Below are 26564 nucleotides of genomic sequence, written 5' to 3'. Positions count from 1 at the left end.
TTGTCATCACATGTGGTAAGCTAAATGAGGATCATCGATTCTGCTAGGAATTTTATTTTTATCTCCACCTGTGCATTCTCGTTTATGCCGGTTCAACATTCGGTCTCACAGCATAGCTTACTGTTAGTCTGCAGCTCAGATAGTCAGCTTCGCTGCCGGAGTCGGAGATGAAAGAGAAACAGAACTGGAAAATCTTCCCGCTTGCTTGAAATCACTGGTGTGGCAACATTTTGCCTTTATCGCAAATAATGTCAACAACAACATGTCGCTGACAGAGAAGTTCAGAAAACTTGAAGACTTCGTAAGAATCCCTTACCCTGGTAACAATTTGTTGTGAATTGATGCTATATAAATGAACTGAACTGAATTGAATTTGTCATTCACAAAAGCTTTGGGGGTTTGTGGATTTTCGTTTATGACTGAATGGTACTGAGGTGAATAAATGGCCAACCAACAATCTGTCAGGTCCAGCAATGGCAGAGCCATCAGTGAAGGTAAAAAAAAGTTAAAATCAAAATTCAAGTCAAATCATGGACTTGCAGAGGAGACACGCCTAGTGCTGCTGCACTGTTGTAGATCTGTTGTTTCTGCATAATAAAGCCGAGGGGTGTGCGGGTCGGCTGATAGTCATATAGCATAAAAATGTCTTTTTTATTTTTTTAAATAAAAAAATAAAAAAGACCTTTTCCACTGTTTACTTCACTGCTGAATCCACAATTTTGAGTCCATCTCTGAATAACATTTTTAATTTACTGGTCTTGCATGATTTTCCATGGCCCGATACTGATTTGGATGTTAAAAGAAAGAAACGCAAAAAGCAACGAGATCACACTGCCTAATAACTCAATGAGCTTTGGTCCTCTTCCTTCTCAGAACAAACTGCTGCCCGTCATGAAACTTATCGTCAGTGGTAGAAATATTTTGATGATTGAGCAACGGCCAACACCCTGACTTGTGACAAAGGACTGGATTATGGGATAGAAACTAATTTAACAGCCAGTGTCATGGCAACCATCTATACCCAAACCACAAACATGCAGAAATCAACAGGGAGGAGTATGCAACTAAACTTTCCTAATGAATGATGGCTAATGGAGGCACATTATACGAACCCGTGTGTTGTTCCGCTCTGCCTTCAGCTCTGCGATCTCCTCCTCCTTCTCCAGCAGCTGCTCTCGGCACACGTTCAGCTCCTTCGTTAGTGCAGCAAACTCCTGGAACAGAAACGTACAAATACAGTAACTTGTACCCGCTGCTTACTAAGCTTGTTTTATTTCTTAAGGCTTGAAAAAGATTTGAAAAATGCTGCTGGTAGTGTGGAGGCTTGGATTTATCATATTTAAAGTTTAAAACGTGTGGGAAATAAATTCTAAATCCACCGCAGAAATCTAACATCTGATCCTAAAAGTCAGACAGCTGGCAGTTCTCTGCTGGCTGACAATGCAGGTGTTGTGTTCTTCCATCTCTTGTTTTTAACTGATCCTAGAAACATGTACCACACTTTACAGGTTGCTGTGATCTAAATACTCTAATCCCATCCTCAAACGGAGCAGGTCGATGGCTTACAAGCAGACATCTCCAGCCAAGTGACATGACAAGCATAGCAGGTTTATCAAACTAATACCATTAACAGTGTTCCCTGGCTGGATTGTCAGGCATATTTGTAAAGATACCAATAAAGTTCACTCCTGTAACTCTTTCCTCCATGTGAACAAGGCCATGGTAACGTTAACATTGGAAGAAATGGATGGATAGTTGGATAGATAGATACTTTATTGATCCTGAGGGAAATTCAAGAAATGAAGGTGAGAAGATGCTTGTTGCCTGACCAGGGTTATCCAAGTATTGACACTTTTTCAACAGCACATGTTTAAAACGATACAGTAAAATCTATTGCTACTCTACTAAGAACAGACTTGCACAGCTTCCTCAGGTTCTCTTCACGCAAATGCACTTGCGCAGTCTCTCTCTCTCTCTCTCTCTCTCTCTCTCTCTCACACACACAACCTTGCTTTTATAGATTACATGCACGACTGGACTTAAAGAATGTGCCATCCTGATTTTTTGCCCTGCAAAAACTAGCACAGGCACACTGAGCAGCGTAGCATTTTTGCTATGTTTCTGAGGATGGGAGGTGTGTGTGTGCATGCGCGTGCGTGTGTGTGTGTGTGTGGGGGGGGGGGGTATTGCTGGAACTTATCATTCTTTTCAGTGACTACCACAACTATTCTATCTTCCCTCCATTCCAGCCTCTGAGCTTTTCCAGTGACTGGCACAGATTCTAAAGGAGTAAGTGGGAGTTTTCTATTGGCTACGACCAAGTCCAAGACTCTCTGCTGGCCAATCAGAGATGATAAGAGGCAGGCCCAGAGGTAATTACAGAGTGTCTTACTTCCTACATTCCAGAGCAGACGCTGAGGCTGAGTTATACAGCGACGTGAAGATTCTTCTATGCCTCCATCAGCCTTTTTGGACCGTTCTCTTTTCCCCTAATGTTCCTTAACTCACCATTTACACAAAAAGATCACTTTGAGCAAAAACAAATGGATTCTAAGGTGAAAGTGCCATTTAAGGAATTTCAGATAAGCAGCCAAAAGAGACTCAATGCCTATCAAACTCAGCATGTTAATTAAGAAATTGTCAGTAATTAAATTCATGAAAATTATTCATTGCACTGTATATTTATCATAACCCACAGATGCTCTCATCTACTACATAACATGCAAAAAGAGTAAAAGAGTACGATAACGTCAGACACATGGTCTTTTTTCTGAGGATGTGTAAAATGAACAAAGCACTTTGTAGACATCAGACTTTAAAAGTGTGTTCATTTGTTCAACAGATTTTTTTTAGTTTAAGTCCCAAACGTATACATAAAATTTAAATAATATGCAGATTGAACACAGTAGAATCATAAGCTGGTGTGCATGTGAAGGCAGCCATCGGGGATTCACGCTGATCCCATTTCTCCCTGCAGCAGGCTAAACTGGAATATGGCTCAGCATGAGCGACGTGCTGGTTAGAAGTGGACTGAGCTGCTCTGTAAGCCCCAGAACAGGGGAGGGGATTAAGAGGGGGGGGTACATGAATATGTGTGCCAACCTATTAAAGGAACAGTGCACCAAAAAACAGAGGAACACACAGAGCTTTATTTTTTTTATGGATGACTGTACTCTGTGCTGTTATTTTCTACATTCAGAATATCTGTGGCACTAAGACAGACACTCATTTCTGTATTATAATACAGCTACAAAGTCTGCCTGTGAGCAGGAATGGCATCTATGAGTAAGCTTCTACACAGCAATAAAATGTTTCCTTTCTTGAAAACAGTTTGTCACAGATTTTTACCATAAAATGCTTTTAAAACGGAATAATTCCAATGGAAGATTATACGTGCATACGGCTGTTAAAATTCTATCATCTCGCTTATCCATATTTAATATTGTTCTTTTCAGAGCATGGAAGCCTCGGAACAGTGTGGGGAAATAAGCTCCTTTTCCTTCCAGCACCATAGGCCATACTGTGCCTAGATCGGAACCAACAGGCCTACCTGCTACATAATGACTTTAGCCGTTCTTAAAAGCTTATAGCGCATGCTGAAATCTGACACTGTGCAGAGGGCATCTGTTCTCCTACAGGACGACTCACCGTCAAAAACTAATTAGACACCACAATGGCTCCTATTCAGAGCCACTTAGACTGCACCTCAAACACACACACACACACACAAAGTCAATGTAAAGGAGTCGTACCTTTTCCTCAAGTCCCTTCTATTAAGACTGCATCATTGTGTCCTGAACGTACTGTTTATACATCTTATGTTCTTCTTCATCTTCTCATCACACTCACACAATCAAAATGTAAAAAAACAAATTAGTTTGTGGGGAAACAATGTCATTTGAGTTCCTTCTAATCCACCAATTTGGATATTTGTTAGAGGGAATTTGACAACAGCAGAGCATAATAAGGTAGTCTTTATCTTACAGGACAGATTACATAATGACAATGACAATCCTGCACCTCCAGACAGGAAATTCAGATGTTACAGTTGGGTAACACGTCTATTCCCATCCGCTCTCAGTTCTCACTATGCAAAACAATTCTGGTCTGTGATCAAAAATCATTGAAAGCAAAAAATATCTTGATTCTTAGCATTTTTAAGATGAAATTAAGAGTCTGTGGTTAAAGGTTTTCGATGTCTGTATCTGAACCAGGCACCCACAAACGTATGAGCGCACATAAATCTGTTATGGCTACTTTTCATTGGTGGTCAAGCTTTTATTTTTCAAGTAGCTACAGGTTCCTTTAGCCATAACTAATGATGTTAGTGACTGCCAACTGTTCACAGTATTAATGTAAATGTGAATAAAGATCACCTTTGGTAAGTGGAACAGTTGTACATTTTTTCAGGGGTGAGATGCAGCTGCAGTTTGGACAACCATTACAACTTTCCATGTGTGCAACAGGTGAGGGGACAGGGTGGTGCAGGAGGTCAAGGTCCAGCTTTAAGGAACGGTGAAGTGTAATTGAAAGCACAATTCTGAACAAATTGTGAACTGAAACCTCCGAGCAGCCTGTCAATACCCACCCACATATTTGACTAAATACTGTCAATATGAGTTAATGCAACTTAAGAGATGAGTAAGAAAGCGATTTGGCTTCAGACCACACACAGGCGCTCTCTTTCACTGTAAAATACACACTGTGTGCATGGTGGTGATTAAACTGGAATTTAAAAAGCAAAGCTGTCATGCATCAGAAACTGCATGAAACCTGGTTTTCCAAAGACAATATTAGTAAGATCGTATGTATACTGATCAAGATTTATAAACAGGTGACTGTTAGCAATGAAACTGCAATAAGCTCTTAATCTAATCATGTATTTCTGCATCCCATACAGATGTGAGGATAGTGGGTAAAGCCTGTAGGAGGTGGAGAGCAGAAAACAGCTGGCTTTTGAACTGATGTGTACAGAAGAGCATGGCCTTCACTTCCCTGTCTTGTGCTTGTTCCCTTTAACTTTCTTATTCAGCTCACATTTGGCAAAAAGCAACACTTGTACTCTGTCACTTTCATGTCACTGTGTGGAACAAGCCAGTCTTTGTCTGGGTCTTAGCACTACACACTCTCAATTCATGCCGTTGTGCCACTGACAGGAGTAAAGAACTTGGTCAGTGTGGTCAACTGGTCTCTTCAAAATCACAAGTAAAATATTATAAACAACGGTTTTTAAATGACATATTAGCGAGGCTGGATTTTGACTTTCATGACACAAACAAGTCACATTTTTGCCTACTAAACCAAATGTTCACCACACCACACTCCCCCACTTCTATTCTCTTCCTCTTTTGTTTCTAACAGAACCAGAAGAAGTTTCTCATCTTGCACAACAGTAGTAGTGAATTTCTGAACCCTATTAGTACAAAAGATTAACCTTTTTAAACACGACATTCCTAGTTTACAGTATCAGGCCCACAGAGAGACCATTAAACTAGAAAACAACACAGGATGTCCCATTAGCTTACACATAATCCAAAATACATAAACTGAATACCTCAAAGTAACCAATGATATCACAATATTGTGATATCTTTATTTTTTTTTGTTTCAATTCTGCATTACCATGAAATGGATCACTTAAGTCATTATACTCACATTACTGATGATTATTTCTCAAAATCTTGCTGCATTAATATTTTGTGAAAGCGCCAACAGTCATCTCTACAACACTGTCTCAATATTGATCAAGAAGGTCGTGATGTTTGATTTTGCCACCACCAGCCGTACATGAACATCAAAAGTCACCAACTCAACAATGTCCACGACAAAAGGTCAACGACACCTGCTCGTTGATCCACACGTCTGTTCGTTCATTTCAGCACACTCACGCTGCCTGCTGGTCGTGGGTTTGGTTAGCACTTTTCTGGATATTTTCTTCTTCTACAAAGTGAGGCGTTGGGAGGGGACAGCAGTCACTTGCAGTGACACCAAGCATGTAGTTAACCACTGCCACTTCTTTACTCTTTTACTGCCTTAATCTTCACAGCATTTGTATTAAACAGCTGGAAATTCACTGCCAGACACACACACACACACACACACACACACACAGTGAGGCTCACTTCAAGCACAAATATTACAAGCCTTGGCTCACACAGAGGAACAGAAACTGATTCTGCCACAACATGTGAGCATTAAAGTTGGATTACTAAAGAAATCTCTCTGTGCACACATGTAAACTGGAGTCAGTGAGCCACAAGACAAGATTTGTTGTGGGAACACACACACAGCAAAAAAGAGAAATAGAACAAATAAGCTCCATTCAGCAGGACACCGCTGGAGTTTGAGAAAGCTGTTGACGTGTGAGCAAGCTGCCCTGGAATGTTTGTGCATTCCAGTCCAAGGGTACTCTCACCAGGAGGGAGGGAACAAGACAGAAACCTGCAGCCTCAGGCCCTGGACGTTCTCTCCAAGTGGAACAGTTCATGATGGCACCAATTTCAATTCAGCCTCTCTTAATGTTAAAAGTTATCTCAATGCAGTCTGGTGACCTGGTACTTAAATGCTGTTCTTACTTGTTCTTATACTTCCACTCATTAGGTTTCACTGTTGGCCAAGGACAAATATGGTTTAAAATGTGGATCACCAATCATTCATCCCTTTATGGATGAAAACTAGAAGGTAAAGACACACAGAGATAAAACTAGAGCCACCCCAGACAAAACGCATACAAGGCAATTTTTGACTCTGACAGTGCTTGTATGTGTCTTTCAGTAAAGACAACCTCAAATTAATCAAATCTGCATTCTGTACAGGGTCGGCACAGATTTCATTAATTCTAAATTAAGAACAGAACTGAAACACAGGCCTTAAGGAGGGCAAAAAGGTGACAGTTCGGAACAGTATTTTACCTTAAGTGTACTGCTTCAATCTTTACAAAATATAGAAAACTAATGAGGTGAGCAAGCTGAGCACAGTCACACGCAGTTATTACTCAGTTAGTGAAAAAAGCCGTTTTGGATTGTAATTTACAAGCAAACTGCGCAAAAAACAAAAGTTACGTGCTGCATTAACACCAGATTACATCATATAAAGTGATTTTATTGCTGGATTTTCTTGCCTTCCAGATACAAATCCCAGGAGGCTTGGCAGACAGCCAGATCATCAGCTGAAAACACGACAGCAGCAGACTCACAGTGATGCACACATAAGAACTCAGTTGTCTGACTGAGATCCTCAGATACGTCTGTGATGACAAAAGGGGAGACAAGATATAAGCTGAAATAAGGACCGATCGAGGTGGATTTGCAGTAGCAGATTACCTGTGACGCTGGCTTCAATTACCAACTAAATGCTTGTAAAACAGACACCACTACAGGCATTTTGCTAAAAAGGTATTTACGGAATTTATTAGCTGTGAATAATGCACTTTTCATTTTTTCCAAAATATGTACAGACTTATCCCTTAAAAGCAGTGTAATAAAATTTGAAAAACCTAAATGTGGATGTTTGTGAGATGGCCCTCCGTCGACAGGATTACGGCCTTAATATCTTTAGATTTTAGCCTGAATAAATCCTTGGTTCATTGTCTATAGCTTAGCAGAATTAATTTCCCAGGTTTAGTAAATGACTTGACTGACTGGAGATCAACCCTTCTGACAAATATTTTGTTGGTAATTTGTGAGAGACTGAATGTATCTGTGATTATCCAATCTAGTGGTCAACAAACTGGCAACATTAGTGTTAATTTTCTGTATGAACACTTGAGAAATAGTTAAGCCTGGCAGCAACTCCACATAGCATGTAAACACACTCTGAGTGGTTTGCCTCCACTGCTGTCATCAGGTCAACAACCATAAACACGCTAACTTGAATGGTAGTGATGGCAATGCTTTACTTTTGCATACATTTACTCTGCATCACACTGAGTGTAAGCTGAACAAGTCAGAGTCCTGGCACATTGAATCCCACAGGTGTGTTTAACATCAGCTCTTACCATCTGATGTTCCAGGAAAGTTGTGATAACATCAACTGGAGCTCTGTGTAATCTGCTCTGCTTTCTATATGCAGTGGCCCCTCACAATCTACACACATCTCTGCGTTGAGCACCGTGACGTGTAATCTGTCATATTCTGAGCCGTCATCGCTCAGCCCGCACACCTCACACTTACTTGCACTCATTTATTTTTTTACAAAAAAAGGTCAAACAAGTCCTATAAGTAAGCAGAGCCTTAACTTTATACAGTGGACATATATTTAACCAAAACTTCAACAACGCTTAAATGATTAGCAGCCTCTTATGCATCATTTAAAACTGGAAACCTGAGCCTTTTGTTTTGAATCGAAGACCACAGAGGACAGAAACACAAGTCATTAATATAACAAAGACCTGCAGATGGACAAAGTCGGGATCACTATTCATCCCACACAACGATATGCAAATATGAGAAACAGAAGCACAACTACAGCACCCTAATCATTATAAGAGGATTACTGCATATTAATTATTTGCACAGTAAGGCTGAAACACTTTTGAGTAAGCAACATCACATTGTTTTTTTGTTCCAGAAAATACGCTGTAATAATGTAACACCTTACATAGCAGCTCCATTTGAAAGAGAGAAACAAACCTTTTCACTCCTCCTCATTGGCAAACATTCACAAGAATCTGACTACTCTGATAATGACTGTGACTGGCCATGATGTGAAGGTGATTGAGTTAAATCACCTTCACATCATGGCCATCAAGACTAAGGAGATGGTGTTTGACTTGGAATCATGGAGAGGGACAGGAAAAGACTGAACAAGCTGATAAAGAGGGCCAAGTCTGTCCTGGGCTGTCCTCTGGACTCAGTGAAGGAGGTGGGTGAGGGGAGGATACTGACCAAGCAGTCAAGTATCCCAAACAATCCGTCTCATGCTCTGTATGAGATAGCGGGGACCTTAAGTAGCTCATTCAGTCACAGACTGCTGCACTCACAGTGTAAAAAGGAGGACTACCAGAGTTCCTGACAGCAGTCAGAGTTTACAACAGCAGCGTGTCCTGGGACTGCTGCTGTGACTTTTCCACTTCCACAGGACTACATCTATAAACTCATTTTTTATTTACTGTTTGCACTAAATGCACTAAATGACAGACACTTTATTTTCCCCACCGGTGAAATGTTTTCCCCCCACAATGCTATTAGATATGCAAAAATGGCTAATTTTCACATTATTCATGATGGTTATAGAACTTCATCCACCATCCCCCTCTACCTCGATTGTATATATGCATATATCTTCTGTAGAACCATATATTTTTTCTGTAGTTGTAATATAACCTTGAATTTGTTGTTATTTTCTTTTTTACTTTTTTGTCCTGCTAAATGTTGGCTGCATGACCGAATTTCCTCTTGGATATCAATAAAGTCTCATCTTATCTCTTATCTTGTCTTATGACTAGACTAGACTGAAGTGGCATACCACAGTTGGCCTTTGCAATGATTCCGCCAAATCATACCAGACTCTGGTATCACTTTCACTACTGTGGAAGCCAACGATATTGAAGAGCTGTCATCTACCATTGAGATTTACATTTCAGCTCACAGTATAGAAAACCCACAAAAAGGCTGCTCCACCGGATATATTTCTATTTCAGTAAGACTACGATGCAGTCCTTTCTTCGTTTCTTTGACAGGAGTGAAACTCCTGATACTTTCACACTAGAAAAGTCCATGATGTGAAGTGCCAAATGTCAAGTCTTGCTTGACCTTTACAAGGTGAGACTTCACAGATGTTTTTGTTGTGCAGGACAGCTTAGTTGCAGGATGACTGCTGAAGCTGACAAAGCTCCATCATCCCACAGTACACATCATCATTTCGTCAAACTTCAAGGCTGGGTTCTCTCTGAAAAATAAAAAGAGGCCTCTCTCCCTTACCTGTGGCAAAGCAGTGTTAAGTTGTCTCTGCAGCGAGTCCCTCTCGTGACTAACTTCGTGCAGTTTGCTCTGGGTCAAGCCCAGATTCTCCTGAGTCTCTCTCAGAGTGTCAAGAAGACGATCCCTCTCCTCCAGCATGGACACCATCAGAGACTCAAAGTGACCCTCTGAGTCAGACTGCAGCGGGGAGCCAGAGCCACGACGACCACCACCACCTCCTCCGCCGGGCCCTTCGGCCTCGCTGATAGTAGGCATCACCTCGCACATCATCTACAACCATGGTTTGGACAGGACAGGAGAGACACAGGAGACACAGAAGAAACAAGGAGATTAAAATTTTGAGGGTAAGTGACAAGTACAGGGTTGTCACAGATGTGGTGAACTGACTCATTTCAGTATTCAGACATCTGAATTGTAGAGGCCCTTTTGACAGCAGATACTTTCATCTATAGCATTTGTTTCATTCTTCACCTATATGTCACTGAGTTTCCCAACAAGCCAATTCAGTGAACGAGCATGCACAACAGCCAGGCCTTAAAACTGGTCATCTAAATGGAATGCACTTCTTTTTGAGGTTATCGATTACACCTGCATTTTTCCTGCTATGACATGTCAATGCCTCTGCTGTGAAAAAGGTCCATAGTAATGGATGAAATCCTTTCTTCTGCTTGAGCACTTGAAGGGTCAGCACACACAGTCATTATCTTATGTGAAACCCAAAAGACAATTTGTCATTGACACCTCTGAATTTGTGGTCAATGAACCAAAACATTTTCATAAAACCCTTCTTAGATACAAACCATACGAATTAAATGACTTTAAAATATTGGAGGTGTGATTCTCAAATGTCTGCCATAACCAGAACATGGACATTCATTCTCCTCTTCAGGATTCATGCCAATGGAGACCAGAAATACCGAACAACAGAAAAAAAATAAATATATGATTGTAACTAAACCATTTCGTGGCAATAAAGGAACACATTCAATGCCTCAAAATCATCCATGGACGTCCACATCCATAAACATAAGGTTCAGAAATGTTTTGTGGACTAAGAAACCAAATCTGACTTTCCATCAGCATGAGGGTGAATAGACAACGACTGAATTTTCATTTCTGGGTAAACTGCCCACAAACTAAACTGCAGTTGCATGTTCTTAAGTGGACTCCACTTTACAGATGTGAGATAAAACAGAAGACAGTGGGTGAGTTTAAAAGTGAAGCTCTGAGGTGATTTAAGAGAAAACAGAGCCGACTGAATCAGCTGAACCTGCTCACTAATTGTTACAATGGTAACTACTACTGGAATATACAAGCAAGCATGCACGTTAACCTGAACTGGCCCTGTTCAGCACAGAACAGATCAGTGACCGGCAACTAGTCAAACTGTGCTGTCTGAAGTTTTTTGTGTAATGTGGCATCTAACAACAGCTGGCCAGGAAGGTATGAGAATTAGAATCAGGCTCCACACCAAGGAGCTTAAGTCCTTTGGACAGACTGCGAGACAAAAAGCCAAGAATCATGTGAGCTGGATTTAACATACCTACAAGGAACAACAATTTGCGAATTGGAACAAGTCCAGCAGGAACCTTCATCTTACTCTTTGCATTGCCAAAGATGCCAAAAGTCATTTGCTTTCAGAAGTCACAGTTTTCAGTTCAGTGCACCAACACCCGCGTTCAAGAGCTGGATCATTACCTGTTTCACGCAAATTAACAAGACAAGTAACAACCTGTCGTCCTTGATTACGTATTGGCTGTCGCTGATGATAAACACTATTTCTGGTGAAAGGAGCCAAATTTAACCTAATTTATCAGAAGCAGAATACAAAAGCATCGCTCCATATCGAGGTCAAGCCACTCAGGCCGAGGAGTGTTTATAGGGGGGGGGAGGGTCGCTCAGCATCCATGAGCTGGAGTGACAGATGGTGGGTCCACAGTAACTTCGCACAGACATCCCATAAATCAAAAAGTAAAGATGACAAACCGGGATGCGAAGGCGGGACACTTAAAACCTCTTTAAACACCTCTTAGATGGGAGAACCTCAGGTGGATTTCCGAACATGAGATGAAGATGTTGCACGGATAACTCAAACACATCCGGCATGACAGGAGTCACAGGACACCTCCAACTGTGACTCAGTGAAGAAGTCATCTGAGAAATTACAACTTCATTTACAAAGCTAATCAAATTACAGTTTCCTTTAACAATCTACAATTAAAGTTACTGTAACAGAGAACAAAATGCAGTTCAACCAGTGATACCGGTACACATCTGGAAATTAACTAGAACTCATAGTTTACGTTGTTTAGTGTCCACGTGTGTCTGTATCTCACCTTTAAAGACTAACGTTATTCCAAATGCTGCAGGAATCCACGTTATTTTATGACGCCGAGCAAACGTCAGCAGTCCAGGTACTCCGATTTATGTTTACAGTCTGCCAAGCTTCAAACATCCAGAGTCACTCGGAGCACATGAATTCCGTTCAGAGGCTGGGATGCATTAAGGCTGTGAAAAGGGTCTTCTCGGTGAAAAGGGGATAGTTTCCTCAAGGCCTCAGAACGAAACCCACATAAAGTGAGCAGGGGGCAGTATTCCAAGTTTGGCCGGCTAACTCGGCGTTAGCAAGCTAGCATTAAGTAAGCTGGTGATTCGGTGATTGCATATCAGGATCTGCAAGTAAAGTGTCTATCTTTGCTTATGAAAATAAGTGGTCGTCCTCTATTATAAAGTTCATCATGCCGAATATAACATTTCATAACAGGTAGACATGTGATGATAGAGTTGGGTGACGTGGAAACAGTGGTAGCCCGGCTAGCCTTAGCTAATTTGAAGCAGAGTTCTTTGGCTTGAAGTCAGTTTAAAGTCGACTGCTAGCCAACGTTAGCCACTAGCCAGCTAGGTAGCTAACACTTGCTAGTTTCATATACTAACTTAGCTAAGATAATGTAGGTTAGGCTCTATTTCGTAAAAAAAGTAGACAACATGATACAACACCTCATAACTACTTGTTGTACATGATCGAAAATACTAAAATCAGTTTTTAAAATCCTGAAATAACTCTCCAAAGCTCTGCTGAAATTATAAATCTATCAAGTAACGTTAGCGCATCAGCTAACATTAGCTTCCCGTCGATTCGGCGGAGTCGCGTCACCACATCACTGCTCGGCTCGAAAACTTACAGCTAACATTGAACGTTAGCGATGTTCTGGTCCGTTTGGAAAATCCAAACCACGAACAGAAACTTATATTCCCTTCGTTTCTGCCCGAGTTGCTGTTCTTCTCTCGGTATTTCCACCAAAAAGGTCCGTCGGTCCGGTCCTTCCCTGTCGCCACTGCCTGCCAGCCTCGGCAGTCGGGACAGCCAATGGTGGACTCTGTGTGGCTAGCACTTTTCATTAGCCTGGTAGTCCACGGGAAGAGAGCGCTTCTCAGGTTGGCAGCAGGAGGAAAGAGAAAGCAGCAACACAGTCAGTTCCTGTGGGTAACTGAGGAAAATCCACGCAACTAAAATTACAAACCGAATTCACGATTTTATCCATTCTGTATTTGTTTAACATCGACTGCCTCGGTACAGTCAGCTGGAAAAATGAAACACCTAGAAAACATGTTGCCATAGTTGGATTACATTTAGTAATGAGTGGAAATATTCACCTGCAATAAGTTTATTTCGGCAACACATGAAAATTAACAATATGCTATAATGTGAAGAAAAAAATGTATTTTCGCTTTTTCAACTTTTATTATTAAGAGTTTATTATTATTATCACAAAGTTTGAACCATTTAAATGAGTGACCTACATTCAGCTGAAGCCGTGTAGCAGATGAAATCGCTGATAAAACTGTGGGACTCACAGCAAAAGAAATATTGCGCCATCTTGTGGCTTCTGTTTATAATGCAGAAGGTAAAATTATGCGAGGTCGTACCAAGGTGATAAAATCACATATTTTTAAATAATCCACATTAATTAGACACATTCTGTTCCTGAGTTTAAAACAACGGTGGTGTGAAGATAATTTCATGTAATCCCGTTACATGTATATGAACTGTGAAAATACTGAGATCACATGTCTGTTGTTGAAGAATTCTACAACCAGAATCGGGAGGAGGCCGAAGTGCCTAAAGGGAACCTACACAGCAAATTCCTGGCTGCAGTTTGAACCAAAAACACCCTTGCTGTGAGGCAACAGTACAAAAAAACTACACCACCACAAAAGCAAACACTTATGTTTTTATTGATCCACAAACCGTAAAAACAGTGCAATGAAATGACTGAGCTTGGCGAGGACCACACATATACAACGTGAAGATGAAGATACTTGGAAACCGTACTGTAAAACATAATAGCAGAGGCAGCTGCAAAGCTACAGAATCCCACATCAGTAAACACCACAACTGAGCACCCAACAGCTGAGTGGAAAAAACTTTCCATTTGGTTTCCTATTTGCAAAGGCCCTGATTTTTTCCCCTTTCAGCTGATACAAATATATCTGTACGCGTTTCTAAAGACGTTTATATAAAATTCATTCATGTAGTATTTGAGAAGCAGTGAACTACATGTAACTACAAATATACATGTAGTTTAATTCAGTATATGAACCAATATCTGATAGCAAAAATAAGCTTTATATGGTGAAATGCAGTTTAAACAGAATGAGTATTCTGCTCAGGCTGTTGCAGAGCTTTCATATTCAATCAGAGGTTGGTATTTGACCCTCAACCCTTTGCCTTTGTACATGACCACTGCACTGATCATGCCAACAGCCGCGAGAAGCCATCCAGTGCCGACAACCAGGTTCACATTAGGCTTCATCACTGGAGAGAAGAGAAGAACAATTTGCATTTGAACTCAAACGAAGCAGGTGCTTTGCAGAAAACACTACCTGTATACCTGGGCTTCCTGTGCTCTCTGCTGATCTCTTCAGGCGAATGGGACCCTGGGAAACAAAGTGACTCAGAGTCTGGGTGGCAGCATTTCGCTTTACGCGGCGGCTAAAGCCTTGCTTTGTGGTCTCGATGCATCCCTGTGAGCACCTGGTGTTAGGGTCCCCTGCTTTACACATGAGGACTGAACAGCTGATGTACACCTGAAAGCAACAGGACATGTTGGCTTTATACCAGCAGACAAACTGCTGTTAGTGCTGCTCCACCTGATCCTCAGCAACATTTATGTGTCACAACGGTCAGGCATCAAAGCCACTATGTGAAACTTCTTTACACTGAAGTCATCAAAAGACCGAATCACCTGAGATAATCACAACATAAAAACGATTTTAAATAATACTCTTAAAATGAGACAAATAAAACAAGTCAAATGAAAATGGAAAAAGCTTAACTCGAAAACACAAACTTGTACTGTTATGTCTCTGCATTAGATAATTCTGAGTAAACCTTTCCAGGTTAACTAAAGAATACATGATAAATTGAAATTATTCATTGAAGCACTTGGAGAGGATCACAGAGACATTTACAATCCAATCTTCACCTGGTCATGCAAGCCGATGAACTTGAAGGCCTCCATGCTGAACCTGGAATGCCTCTTGATAGAGGGGGCGTGTTCTCTAACAGTTGGGTCCACAAAACATCTGGCAGGAAAACATAAGAAATGTTGCCTCTTTAACTCTGCGTTATTCCAGTGAAGATGAGCAGAGATTATCGTCTACAAGCTAAAAAAAACATTAACTCATTCATTTCCATCTATCTATCCAGTGTTTGCCAATGGGTGGACGGATGGGCTGAGCCTATTTAAGCAGACCTTCATACTCCCACGACAACAATTTAGTCACAAACCCCTCATTTGCAATAAGGTTGCCAAAATATTCGATTTTAAAAAGTTCAATAAGTACTAGCATAGAAACATGATAATCAGCACATCTTTTGACCCCTGAGTGTAATTCTTTTCTTTTCTATGGTCAGGACTTTGGATACTATCAAATGTGGGTATTGTCTCATTTGAAACATGTCATATCATAAATGCATCTACAACTTTGATTGTTTGCTTGCATATTAAATATACAAACAAAAAATCTGACAAAGTTTTGACAAAACACATCATGTCTTCTGTAGCCACCAGGGGGTGCACTCACGCCTACCCGTCTTCAATGATGGAGTAGGTTGGCGAGTAGTTTGGGGTGTCATATGGTGCAGCTCTGCAGGACTCCACAAACAGTATGGTGTCAATGGCTGTCGAGGTGGCCTCAATCTGCATGAAGATCGTTTCCCCTACCTCATACTGCACAGGATATGAATCAGGTTCAATAATATTTTGGAATTTGCTGTTGCGGTAGAACTCGAAGACGTAGGTGAAGGTGCCGAAGCCTCTCTCGAACACAGTGATGTTGTCCCTGCGTGCTGTGAAGATCTTTCTCACGTTTCCCCGTTTGGGATACTGGCAGTAGAACCGCAACTCCAGCAGGTGTTTCCTGGTGATCAGAACTTCGTTGTAGACTGTTGTGATTTCATTTTTGAAAATTAGGTTATCAGCGTTTTCCTGCAGAGGAAAAGGATATATATTCAGTCTTACTGCTAATAAGAAGGAAAACCAATAACTGAGAGAAGAGCCCAGTGGCTAATGGAGCAAAAGACCCTGAGTTACCTCGAGCTGAGTGCCACAAGAGTTCAGGGGGGCGACGGCTATGAAGTGAGTCCTGTTGGACTTGACTTGGCAGGCGACGTTGTTGGTGTCACTGAGCCACAGTTTATTGTCATAGACTCGAGGCAGTGAAGACTTCTCAACCTCAAATTTCATTGCAGTTTCACTGCAGCTCACTTTGGACTTAACTGGAACAAAGATATACAGTACAAGGTGTTAACCGTTTATACACATTATACAGAAAACTGCATATTTTCTAAAAGATACTGCCTGGTAAAACATGCCTTAGGCAGGTGTTTGTTACCAGTATGAACGCGACGACATCAACCTGATCATCTGATCAATAATTCAGGCTTGTGTGATAGTGACAGTCGTAATAATAGTAGTAACAGTAATATATGCTGATAGCACATCAGCCCCGTGTGGAGTGTCTCTGCCCTCTAGTGGTCAAAAGGACTAAAGTCAGCTTTAAAGGTTCCCTGTGGAGTTTCAGGCTGTTTCTCTATGGGAGTTTGTATTTTATGCATCTCAGGCACGCCCACACGTGGATGCCCAGGTGATGTGATACCCAGTAATATCAACAGTGTCACACCAATCCACTGATCTACATGTGGCAGTAAAGCACCAAGAAATGCACCAAAGGATCAGCAAAGCAACAGAAGAAGAAGATGGACTGATAGTTAACGTGAATGTAAACTACTTAAAAATTCACCTTTGCAAATGTTTTATGGGGAAGGAAATACACTTGATATGTTTGTTAGACCTCAGCAACACAAAGTTATCATGCCGAATATCTGCCTCACATGCACCTCCATTCTATGCGAGTGAAGGAGCAATTAAAACATTTGCTTTCCATGGCAAAACACAATCACATTTTGGTTTAGTGTTTGGCTTAGAGTTCAACTTTGGTGAAGTTTGCCTGGCAAAGTCGCATCCTCAAACAAAAGAAACCATTTTTGGAAAAATGTTATTTGACGTGTCCCATCTGCTACCGTGGAGCAGGAGGGGTTTATGAGCTGTACTGCAGCCAGCCACCAGGGGGCGATGCAGATGTGTTGGCCTCAATTCAGGGAAAAATCCCTGTCAGTATTTTACTTCTTGAATTCATATCACCAATTCACTGCTGCAATCCTGCCACAGACGTTTAAGGTGGAGCTTGTCTGAGCTCCTTTCCAAACTGTTCCAACCAGGTTCCTGAGCTGGAAAATGGAAAAATTTTGCTGAAAAAAGAGGAGAATTTCCTCAACACATAACGGAACACTTCATCCCTCAGTTTAATGCAAGAAATCAAAATCCAAATCACCATATTTAGAGATGTATAGTTTTTAGTGGACAGGAAAGGTACACCTTTGACAAATTGTAATCTGAAGAGCATCTAAAGCAGTGAGTTAAATGTAATGGAGTAAAAGTACAATATTTGTTTCTGAGATGTAGTGGAATAGAAGTATAAAGTTGGATAAAAGGTAAATAATGAAGTATTATACAAGTACCTCCAATCTATACTTAAGTCCGTTACTTGAATAAATGTACTTTGTAACACTAACACTGGTAACTAAACTCATTTTTTAAATTCACAGTTCACACTGTGACTCGTGTAAAACCTGAAAATACTCATCACTGACTGGAAGAAATCACACTGGATTAACAAACTCAGTCTGAACTTCTCCATGCAACACAGACGTCACACCTTAACTTTCGCTTTTCACAGCCTGAATTCACATTAACGTGGAAGAAAAGTCACATTTACCGCAGTTTACTGTCGCCAGTCCTGTCCCCAAAAGGACAAAAACTGTCCAAACAGACATTTTCTCTCACAGCGGGCTCCCCTCACGTCTCAAACGTCCACTTTGGGTCGAACAATCGAACCGTTTTCTTCCTCCCAGTAGTAAACACCTGGAAGAAGTTTCGGGGTAGGCGGGAACCCCGATGTATTGATAGCTTACTGATACGGGGATTTGGGTTTGAGTATCGAACCTGAAACCTATCACCACATCCTGAGCACATGAGATCACTTTATTTGCATTTCTGCTGCAGGGATCCCCTCTTTAGATCAGATCATTTATGTGCTGAACATTTTATTTACCACTAAAACCATCTTGTTTTTACACGTGAATGTGATTAAGTCATTAACACAAACAGGCCGAATTAAAAAGACACTGGTAGCCTAATTAAAATCTATTTTAATTTAAAATCATGGCCTATATCTCTCTTAAAGCTCACATTTCTGCTGAGCTGCTTCTAATAATGACACACAGAGATATCAGTTCATGTATCGGTGATCGTGAAATCCCTGACATCAGATCGAAACTGGATTGTGGGGCATCGGCGGGCCCTGCCTTGTGGAGCTGACTGCGCCCCGTGCGCTGCATTCAGGGGCTGCTCGTAAACCCCATTTTCAAAGGCTGCGCTTAAATGATGTGTGGACTGGTCTTCAGCAAAGTCTACTTATATATGTGAACTTGAGTTATAAAGTTGATCTGCTTTCGTACTGTTCTTCAGGGTTCTTGATATCCCATAAAAAACGAATCCTGGATTTGGACAATCTTTAAACCCCTCTAGTTCTCACAAATGAATAACCTGGGAAATAAGATGACAAATAGGGAGATGACAAGAAGGCCCATTTGGTGACTTATAGCATGTGATATTTGCTAAAAACATCCACGATTACAGTTGTTGGCGCACTGTAAAATGTTGACATTAAATCAGTGTCCCACATTCTTTCAGACCTTAGCAGCATGATGGGTTCCTTATTTGTTTATAGCTTTCTTCATATTCTTGTCACGAGTGGTGCAGTTAGTGATGACGTGGTGATAGTGACACTGTGTGTGTGTGTATGTGTGTGTGTGTGTGTGTGTGTGTGTGTTAGGAAGAGGACAAAAGCAAACACAGGTGTAAGAGAATTTATGTTTTACTGATCCATTTAGCAGGTGTACGTGTTTTGACAACATTCGACATGTTAGCGATCACGCTCAGACAAGGCTATGCATGTAAATGAAGATAGTTGCTTTAAACCACACCGTAAAACATAAAAGTAGAAAAGTGGTAAACCTACACCCCAGATTACTGAACTGAACACCCAGCAGCTGCAGTACCAGGTTTCACTGTTGCTTAAAACAAGACTCACTTTGCAAAGATACTGATTTTCTATCCTTTCAGCTTGTCCAACTATAGCTGTAGACATTTAAACAGATATGCAGGGGATTCGATACATGAACAGATATCTGATAGAAAAATAATCAAATTCATCTTTGTATATCCAAATGTGATTAAAACAGAATCTTTATTCTGCTCGGGCTGCTTCCTAACTTTCAGATGTGGGCAAAGGCTGGTATCTGACCCTCAGCATTTTGGATTTGTACATGACTGCGGCGCTGATCATGCCGACGGCTGCAAGAAGACATCCAGCGATGAAGACCAGGTTCAGATTCAGGTTCATCACTGGAGAGAAGACAAGCGTAATTTGCATGTGATCTCAAAGGAGGCGGGTGTGCTGTAGAGAAAGCACTGCTTGTATTCATACCTGGGCTTTCCCTGAGCTCTGCTGACCTCCTCAGCCGGAGGGGACCCTGGGAAACAAAGTGTATCCCACTCTGGGTGGTAGCCTCTCGCTTTCGGCGGGCTGACTGTGTGGAGTTGATGCATCCCTGTGAGCACCTGGTGTTGGGCTCCCCTGCTTCACACATGATGACTGAACAGCTGATGTACACCTGACAACAACAGGAAAAGCTGGCTTTAGATCAGCAGGTGAGCCTTACATGACTGCTGCAACTTTAACCGCCTTGTCGTGACTGTTTTTCCACTTAACTGTGAAAAAGGAATTTATGAATCGGACATATTCACTCAGGGGTGATAACAGACACAGTTAGAGTCACTTAATCCAGTCTAAGCATGTAGTCACTTCTTCACCTGGTCATGCAAGCCAATGAACTTGAAGGCCTCCATGCTGAACCTGAACTGCCTCTCGTGGGCTGGGGAATAGGTTTCAACAGTCGAGTCCACGTTACACCTGGTCGGAGCGAAAGGGGAAGCATGAGAAGTGTTGAAAATGTAACTCTGTGTCACACCGTGGAAGACCTTACAGGAGACTGATTCACATGATCAGGAAGGTAAATTAAACATTTAATCATACAATCACCTACATGGAGAAACACTTAAGATTTCTATCCCTCTATCCTTCACAAATAATTTGCTATGCACTCTGTGACCTCGTGCCTACCCGTTTTCAATGATGGAGTAGGTTGGCGAATAGTTTGGGGTGTCATATGGTGCAGCTCTGCAGGACTCCACAAACAGCTCAGTGTTGTTGACTGTCGAGGTGGCCTCAATCTGCATGAAGATCTCGTCCCCTATGTCGTACTCCAGAGGGTATGAGTTCGGATCGATCATGGACCAGAACTGCGCGTTGGGGAAGAACTCGAAGGCGTAGGTGAAGGTGCCGAAGCCCTTCTCGAACACTGTGACGTTATTCCTGTGTGCCGTGAAGCCCAGCGTCACGTTTCCTCGTTTGGGGTACTGGCAGTAGAACTGAACCTCCAGCAGGTGTTTCCTGGTGATCACATCTCGGCCGTTGTCGACGGTGGTGATTTCATTCTTGAACATTAGGTTTTCTTCATCTTCCTGCAGAGTATAAGGTTAAATAGGAAGCCCTCATACTGCTAATTAAAATAGAAGGCAATGGTTGAGAGACGAGCACAGCGGGAACAAACAACCCTGAGTTACCTCGATCTGAGTGCCACAGGCGTTCAGAGGGATGACACCGATGACGTGAGTGCTGTTGGAGTGGAGGCTGCAGGCGGTGTTGGCGGGGTCACTGAGCCGCAAACGATTCACATCAATTCCAGGAATTGAAGACCTCTCAACCACTACTGTCATGGTGGACTCAGTGCAGATCACTGTGGTTTCAACTGAAAATAAACCATATATTTAGTTACCCTTTGATCCACACTAATATGCAGAAAACTGCATGGTTAATGCAGTGGCACATATATAAATAAAATCTATAATATTTAAGTCTGTATTGACGTATGTTGGATGTTGCTACCATGTATCTGTCTGCTGTAATCAGAATGTGTAAGTCAGTGGTCTTATTGACTGTGTTGGCATTAAGGCAGCGCAGAGACTCACCTTCCTCCCTGATGACGTCCACCAGGACACACCTCATCTCGGACTGATAGATGGACGACCTGGAAGGCATCAGTGAACACTGATTCAGCACTTTAACTGAGGGCAATGATGGTGAGGTTATTAAGGTTATTCACAGTTGTGCACACACACAAAATAGTTGTGACATAAAAGAAACAAACACTCGGCTCACCCCCATCTTGATTCAACAGCGAAGCAGATCGGGTAGTGATCCCCCAGGTCATCTTCTGTAGGCGTCCACTTAATGACAAACTCGTCATGTGTGGTCCTGTGCTTGGTGATGTTCGTGGGCCCGCTCATGATGATATCATGTAGTCTGTATGAAAACAGAGCAAAGAGCCAGAGGTTACCTGTTGATGCTGATGTCACCTGACCTGCTGATGGATGCTTTGTTGCCACACTGATCGTGTTGTTTCTCACGTCGCGTATGAAGCTTGTGCTTTCACTCTGATCTCCACCTCTTTGTTGGCCTCCGCTTGGACGCGAGCTGCGTTTGCAGGTGTCGGGTGCACAAGCCGTGGCAAGTAGAGACCCTCCTGACATGAAGGAACAGGAGGGTCCACTGGAGTTTAAAACCAAAGAGAATGGTATGAGCAGTGGTCGGTCAAACAAGGTACATTCACTCAAATACTGTATTCTGTGTATAAACCCCTCCCTTACAAACGTATTTGCTGTTTACTCTCAGAGCCCTGACCTCAATCACATTAACACGTTAAGGTGGTGCTAGAGACACAACAGGCCTTAAGGTTTGGACTCGGTGAGGGCAGCGCAGCAACAGGTTTGATTTCTTCAAAGTAAAGTGTGGATGGTCGATTCTGTGGACACGTAAAACCCAACTCACCAAGGAAAGAGAACTGTAAAGGCAGTTTACTGAGAGGAGGGGTGGTGGCGTACAGCTGCCCTGTGGTGTGCGATGTGGAGGTTGTGGTTGGCCACAACCCCCATGGAGATGCAGTTTGGGTTGGTGCTGCTGTCATAGCTGGAGTCTGCCACCATCCCCATGGAGATGCAGTTTGGGTTGGTGCTGCTCTCATAGCTGGAGTCTGCCACCATCCCCATGGAGATGCAGTTTGGGTTGGTGCTGCTGTCATAGCTGGAGTCTGCCACCATCCCCATGGAGATGCAGTTTGGGTTGGTGCTGCTCTCATAGCTGGAGTCTGCCACCATCCCCATGGAGATGCAGTTTGGGTTGGTGCTGCTGTCATAGCAGGAGTCTGCCACCATCCCCATGGGGATGCAGTTGTGGCTGGCCACCACCCCCACCAGCTCGCAATAGTGGATGGGGGCCCTGTGGTAGGAGAGGAGGTGGTCATTGGATTCATGACTGATCTCCTTCGCCTTGCAGTCAGTGGAGCCCTGGTGGATCGGGATCCATCAGCGTAGGCCAATGTGATGCTCCTCTGTGGGAAGTCCTCCACCACCAGCTCAAATCCATAAACTCCATAGTTGGCACTGGAGAATTGGTAGTGCAACATGCAAGAGCTCTAACAATACAAAGACATATGAGTTTAGAGAGGCAAAGCATCGGTCACACAGCATATTGAGAAAACTGGGTTCTTAACCAACCTGATCTAAGATGAAGCCTGAAGGTAGGTTGCACGAGGTGCACTCTAAATTTGGGATGTTTCCATATCTGCATCGAACTCTGTCACCGTCAGGATCAAAGGACATCAGCCTGTATGTCCGCGGGCAGTTCTGAGGAATTCTTGAATAGACATGTTAACAGTTAGCACCACTGTTGTAGTGGAGTAGTCAAGGATTCAAGGATTCAAGGAGCTTTATTGTCATTTCACACATGTAGAAACATGAGGTGGAACGAAATTAGTTTCCCCGGTCCCAGTATAAGCCCAAAAACCTAACAAAAATACCTAATGCTATAAATATAAAACAACACTATATAAATATATATAAAAAAAACCGACTTGAGTCCGAGTCAAGTCCAAGTCAACTCAAATCCAAATATATTATAAACACAGAAATATATTATTGTATAATTAAGACATAATGTTGAACTTACTGTAGATATTATCTTATGCCAAATTACTGTAATGACCAGAGAAACTTACCGTAGGAGGGGCAGAATGGCAACATCTGGTGACCTGTTGGGTTTTCTTGTGTCAGACCTCGTTCCCAAATCCAAGGAGGTGAGGAAATTCCAATAACTAACCGGGTTTCGTGCTGGGATCCAACAACAGCTACGTGCCCTGGTGTGTGCGTGAAAACAACACTGTTTAAGTGCTAGAAACGAAGGCAACCAGATATCTTTAGATTGTTGAAGACGTTTCACCTCTCATCGGAAAGGCTTCTCCAGCTCTGAGATTGAAGGGAAAGTCGAGCTATTTAACCTCTATTGGGGCTGTCACCTTAGCGGTGGTCTTGAGGGTCGTTGACACTTGGCATCATGTGAGTCAAATGTGAGTCATTATGGTCATATGAGGGAGGTGCAAATGGGGGTTAAACTGTCTGGGCAGGAATCTCAAAGCTGCACTCTAGGTGACTGAAAGTTGGTCTCGTAAGCTACCACTTTTGTTCAAAGATGGACGTTCTATCCCGGACGTAGATGATCTTTCACACCTAAAGGTCTCCCCAGATGGTTTAACACCCATTTGCATCTTCCCTCATATAACCATAATGACTCACATTTGACTCACATGATGGCAAGAAGTGTCAACAACCCTCAAGACCACCCCTAAGGTGACAGCCCCAACAGAGGTTAAATAGCTCGACTTTCCCTTCAATCTCAGGGCTGGAGAAGCCTTTCCGATGAGAGGTGAAACGTCTTTAACAACCTAGATATTCTTTTGCCTTTGCTTCCAGCACTTCAACTACCATGACCCGGATGACTGAGAACCTATATCGACAAACAACACTTTTGAAAGAATGCATGCAACATGACAAACTAAACCGCAGCAAATACACTTGCTGGGTTGAGGAATAAGATGATCTTCCGATCAATAAACACTATTTAGGAAGAGCAGCTGTACGTTACTGGGATTTAAGTAAAACAACTGGCTCACCTCATTTCAAAAGGTTTGTCAGTGAAAACATGTCGTGTGGTGACCGTTTCGGTTTCACACCACTGGCTGTTATAGCGAGGAGCGTTGGTGCTCCTGTCCAGTACACCTCTCTGAACTCTGCTGGAGTAACCACAGTTTCCAGTGTAACAAGACCAGTAGTGGTGGTACAGACACCCATCGAAGGTTTCCCTGTTGCGGATGTCCACCTGCGGAGAAGGATCAGTTCAAGCAGAGGTCATTTAAATATTTTGTAGAAGTACTGGCATCAGGCATATTTCAGAGTGGTGTATATTATATTGTTAGATTAGAACTATTGAGGCGTGAACATGTGCATCATTTTAACGTTGAAGCTGATGAAGGAGGTTTAAAAACTGGTTTACTTTCCAGTGGAGCTTGTGAACTTCCCCTCAGGGATCAATAAAGTTTTATCTTAATCTATAAGATTACATCAAAATCTATGACAGGAGGAGTGAAAAGTGCAACAGTTGCCTCTGAATTGTATTGGCACAGAAATATAAATTATCAGAAAATGGAGATATTCAGTGAAGTACAAGTACCTTCAAACTCTACTTAAGTACAGTACTTCAATGATTGTACTTAGTTATTTTCCATCACTGGTTATACTTTATTTAAAAAATGTGTGTTTCTTTCTTTCTTCTTTAAAATCATAAAACCAATAATGTTGTACGTTGTCAGTGAAGTCACTCCTGAAGACAAGAACGGGAGCCATAATGATAAAAACAATAACTATAAAAGGATATCAGATCTAACAGGAAGAGGCAGTCAAATGTAGAGCTGCAAGGATCAATCGATTAATCAACTATCGTAATTTCTAAAGCAAAAACTGAACCTTATGGTGAGCCAACTTTAGTCCAACTTGTGTGGTTCTGCTATATAGATTAGTTCACCATCACCATCACCATCAGGGGATTTTTACTGTTTTATCGATGAAGTGTAATGATATAAGTAATAATGATAAATGATCAAATGTTAGGCTTTACATCATAAAAAGCAAAAAGACTAAATTAGATCTAATAGAGATCAAAACTTCAACTTAAATGAACACAAAATCTGAATAATGAAACCCAGCAGAGCGACCATAATGACAAAGTGATGAGAGAAACAGATGAGACACACATCAGGTTGCATCGCTCACCTTGAACGTCCCATCAGGGTTTCTTCCTTTATAGGTGAAGGTCACAGTTCCCCCGTAGTGGTGCGACGCCGATGCCAGGGAGACCAGGAGCAGCTGAAGCAGCAGAGTGGAAGTCATGATGCCACAAACTCACCTCCGCCTAGAGACTGTGGGCCACGTACATCCTCCTGCAGCATCTTTTTATATGCTTAGAGGCCTGCCAGTGAAGCTGGTGACGGCCCTGCAGAGATGAATGGAATTCACACCATGTTTCAGAACAATAGACCAGCTGCAGAACTGGTTTCAGTAAAAAAAATACAAGAGGTTAAAGACATTTATTATGGTAAACCATGTAACAGGAAACATACAGTACCTTTCATCGAGAAATTGAAACCTAAGCAGTCTTGGTGTGTGGGTGTGTGTGTGCGATTTTGTTCAGTGGATAATATGTTGGACGCAGTTTCCACATTATCTTCATTCTTTCACAAACATCCATATTTTTTTCAGTCCGGAAAAATTTACATGACTGCAAAAACTGTGGGTGGAAATCAGAAAAGGCTCACATTTATTTACAGGTGAAATGCTAATAAAAGATTCATTTTCCTTTAAATGAGGAAAATTTTAGAGCCCTTATTTTTTACAAACGTCTTTCTTCATCTCTCATTGCAGTTCAGTGAGTCAGACATCATTCTCACTGCACCTGAGCAGGTGTTTTTGTTAAACTCCGAGCTCCCCTGCAGGTAGGCACAGCAGTCAC

At 42.0% G+C, this 26564-nt stretch overlaps 3 protein-coding genes across 18 annotated transcripts in view; all 3 read right to left on the bottom strand.

The window, feature by feature from the left end:
* ppfia1 (PTPRF interacting protein alpha 1) overlaps nucleotides 1-13470 on the bottom strand; it is a 33718-nt gene extending 20248 nt beyond the window's left edge. For 4 of the 14 annotated variants that reach the window (XM_046397304.1, XM_046397346.1, XM_046397372.1 and 1 more), the window contains exons 1-3: nucleotides 13103-13469; nucleotides 9921-10190; nucleotides 1113-1214 (exon numbers count right to left, since the gene is read on the bottom strand). In XM_046397304.1, the coding sequence (XP_046253260.1) occupies nucleotides 1113-1214; nucleotides 9921-10190; nucleotides 13103-13111 (381 nt within the window). In that variant the 5' untranslated portion in view covers nucleotides 13112-13469. Of the gene's footprint in view, nucleotides 1-1112; nucleotides 1215-9920; nucleotides 10191-12256 lie in introns of all 14 variants that reach the window. The other 10 variants (XM_046397338.1, XM_046397365.1, XM_046397379.1 and 7 more) reach the window with 5 other exon arrangements.
* Nucleotides 13471-14140: 670 nt separating this feature from the next.
* LOC124063529 (CUB and zona pellucida-like domain-containing protein 1) lies at nucleotides 14141-19272 on the bottom strand. The gene is made up of 6 exons (XM_046397282.1): nucleotides 18261-19272; nucleotides 16517-16701; nucleotides 16014-16411; nucleotides 15407-15506; nucleotides 14813-15008; nucleotides 14141-14736 (listed from the first exon to the last, which is right to left on the bottom strand). The coding sequence occupies exons 1-6, from the start codon at nucleotides 18316-18318 to the stop codon at nucleotides 14588-14590; spliced, it is 1086 nt and encodes a 361-aa protein (XP_046253238.1). The 5' UTR covers nucleotides 18319-19272; the 3' UTR covers nucleotides 14141-14587.
* Nucleotides 19273-19405: 133 nt separating this feature from the next.
* On the bottom strand, nucleotides 19406-25991 carry LOC124063513. 3 transcript variants are annotated; one of them, XM_046397259.1, is made up of 14 exons: nucleotides 25829-25991; nucleotides 24673-24878; nucleotides 23722-23859; nucleotides 23222-23360; nucleotides 22820-23139; nucleotides 22497-22762; nucleotides 22076-22217; nucleotides 21828-21971; nucleotides 21638-21696; nucleotides 21233-21417; nucleotides 20730-21130; nucleotides 20420-20519; nucleotides 20034-20220; nucleotides 19406-19951 (listed from the first exon to the last, which is right to left on the bottom strand). In XM_046397259.1, the coding sequence occupies exons 1-14, from the start codon at nucleotides 25943-25945 to the stop codon at nucleotides 19815-19817; spliced, it is 2541 nt and encodes an 846-aa protein (XP_046253215.1). In that variant the 5' UTR covers nucleotides 25946-25991; the 3' UTR covers nucleotides 19406-19814. The 3 variants fall into 3 exon arrangements, with proteins under 3 accessions (XP_046253215.1, XP_046253225.1, XP_046253208.1); XM_046397269.1 differs by having other exon boundaries at nucleotides 22497-22705; XM_046397252.1 differs by having other exon boundaries at nucleotides 22497-23139.
* Nucleotides 25992-26564: the final 573 nt, after the last annotated feature.

The sequence above is a fragment of the Scatophagus argus genome, chromosome 1 (assembly GCF_020382885.2).
Source record: "Scatophagus argus isolate fScaArg1 chromosome 1, fScaArg1.pri, whole genome shotgun sequence".
NCBI lineage: Eukaryota > Metazoa > Chordata > Actinopteri > Scatophagidae > Scatophagus > Scatophagus argus.
Note: the sequence above shows the minus strand (reverse complement) of the source record. Positions and strands in the feature narration are given on the sequence as shown.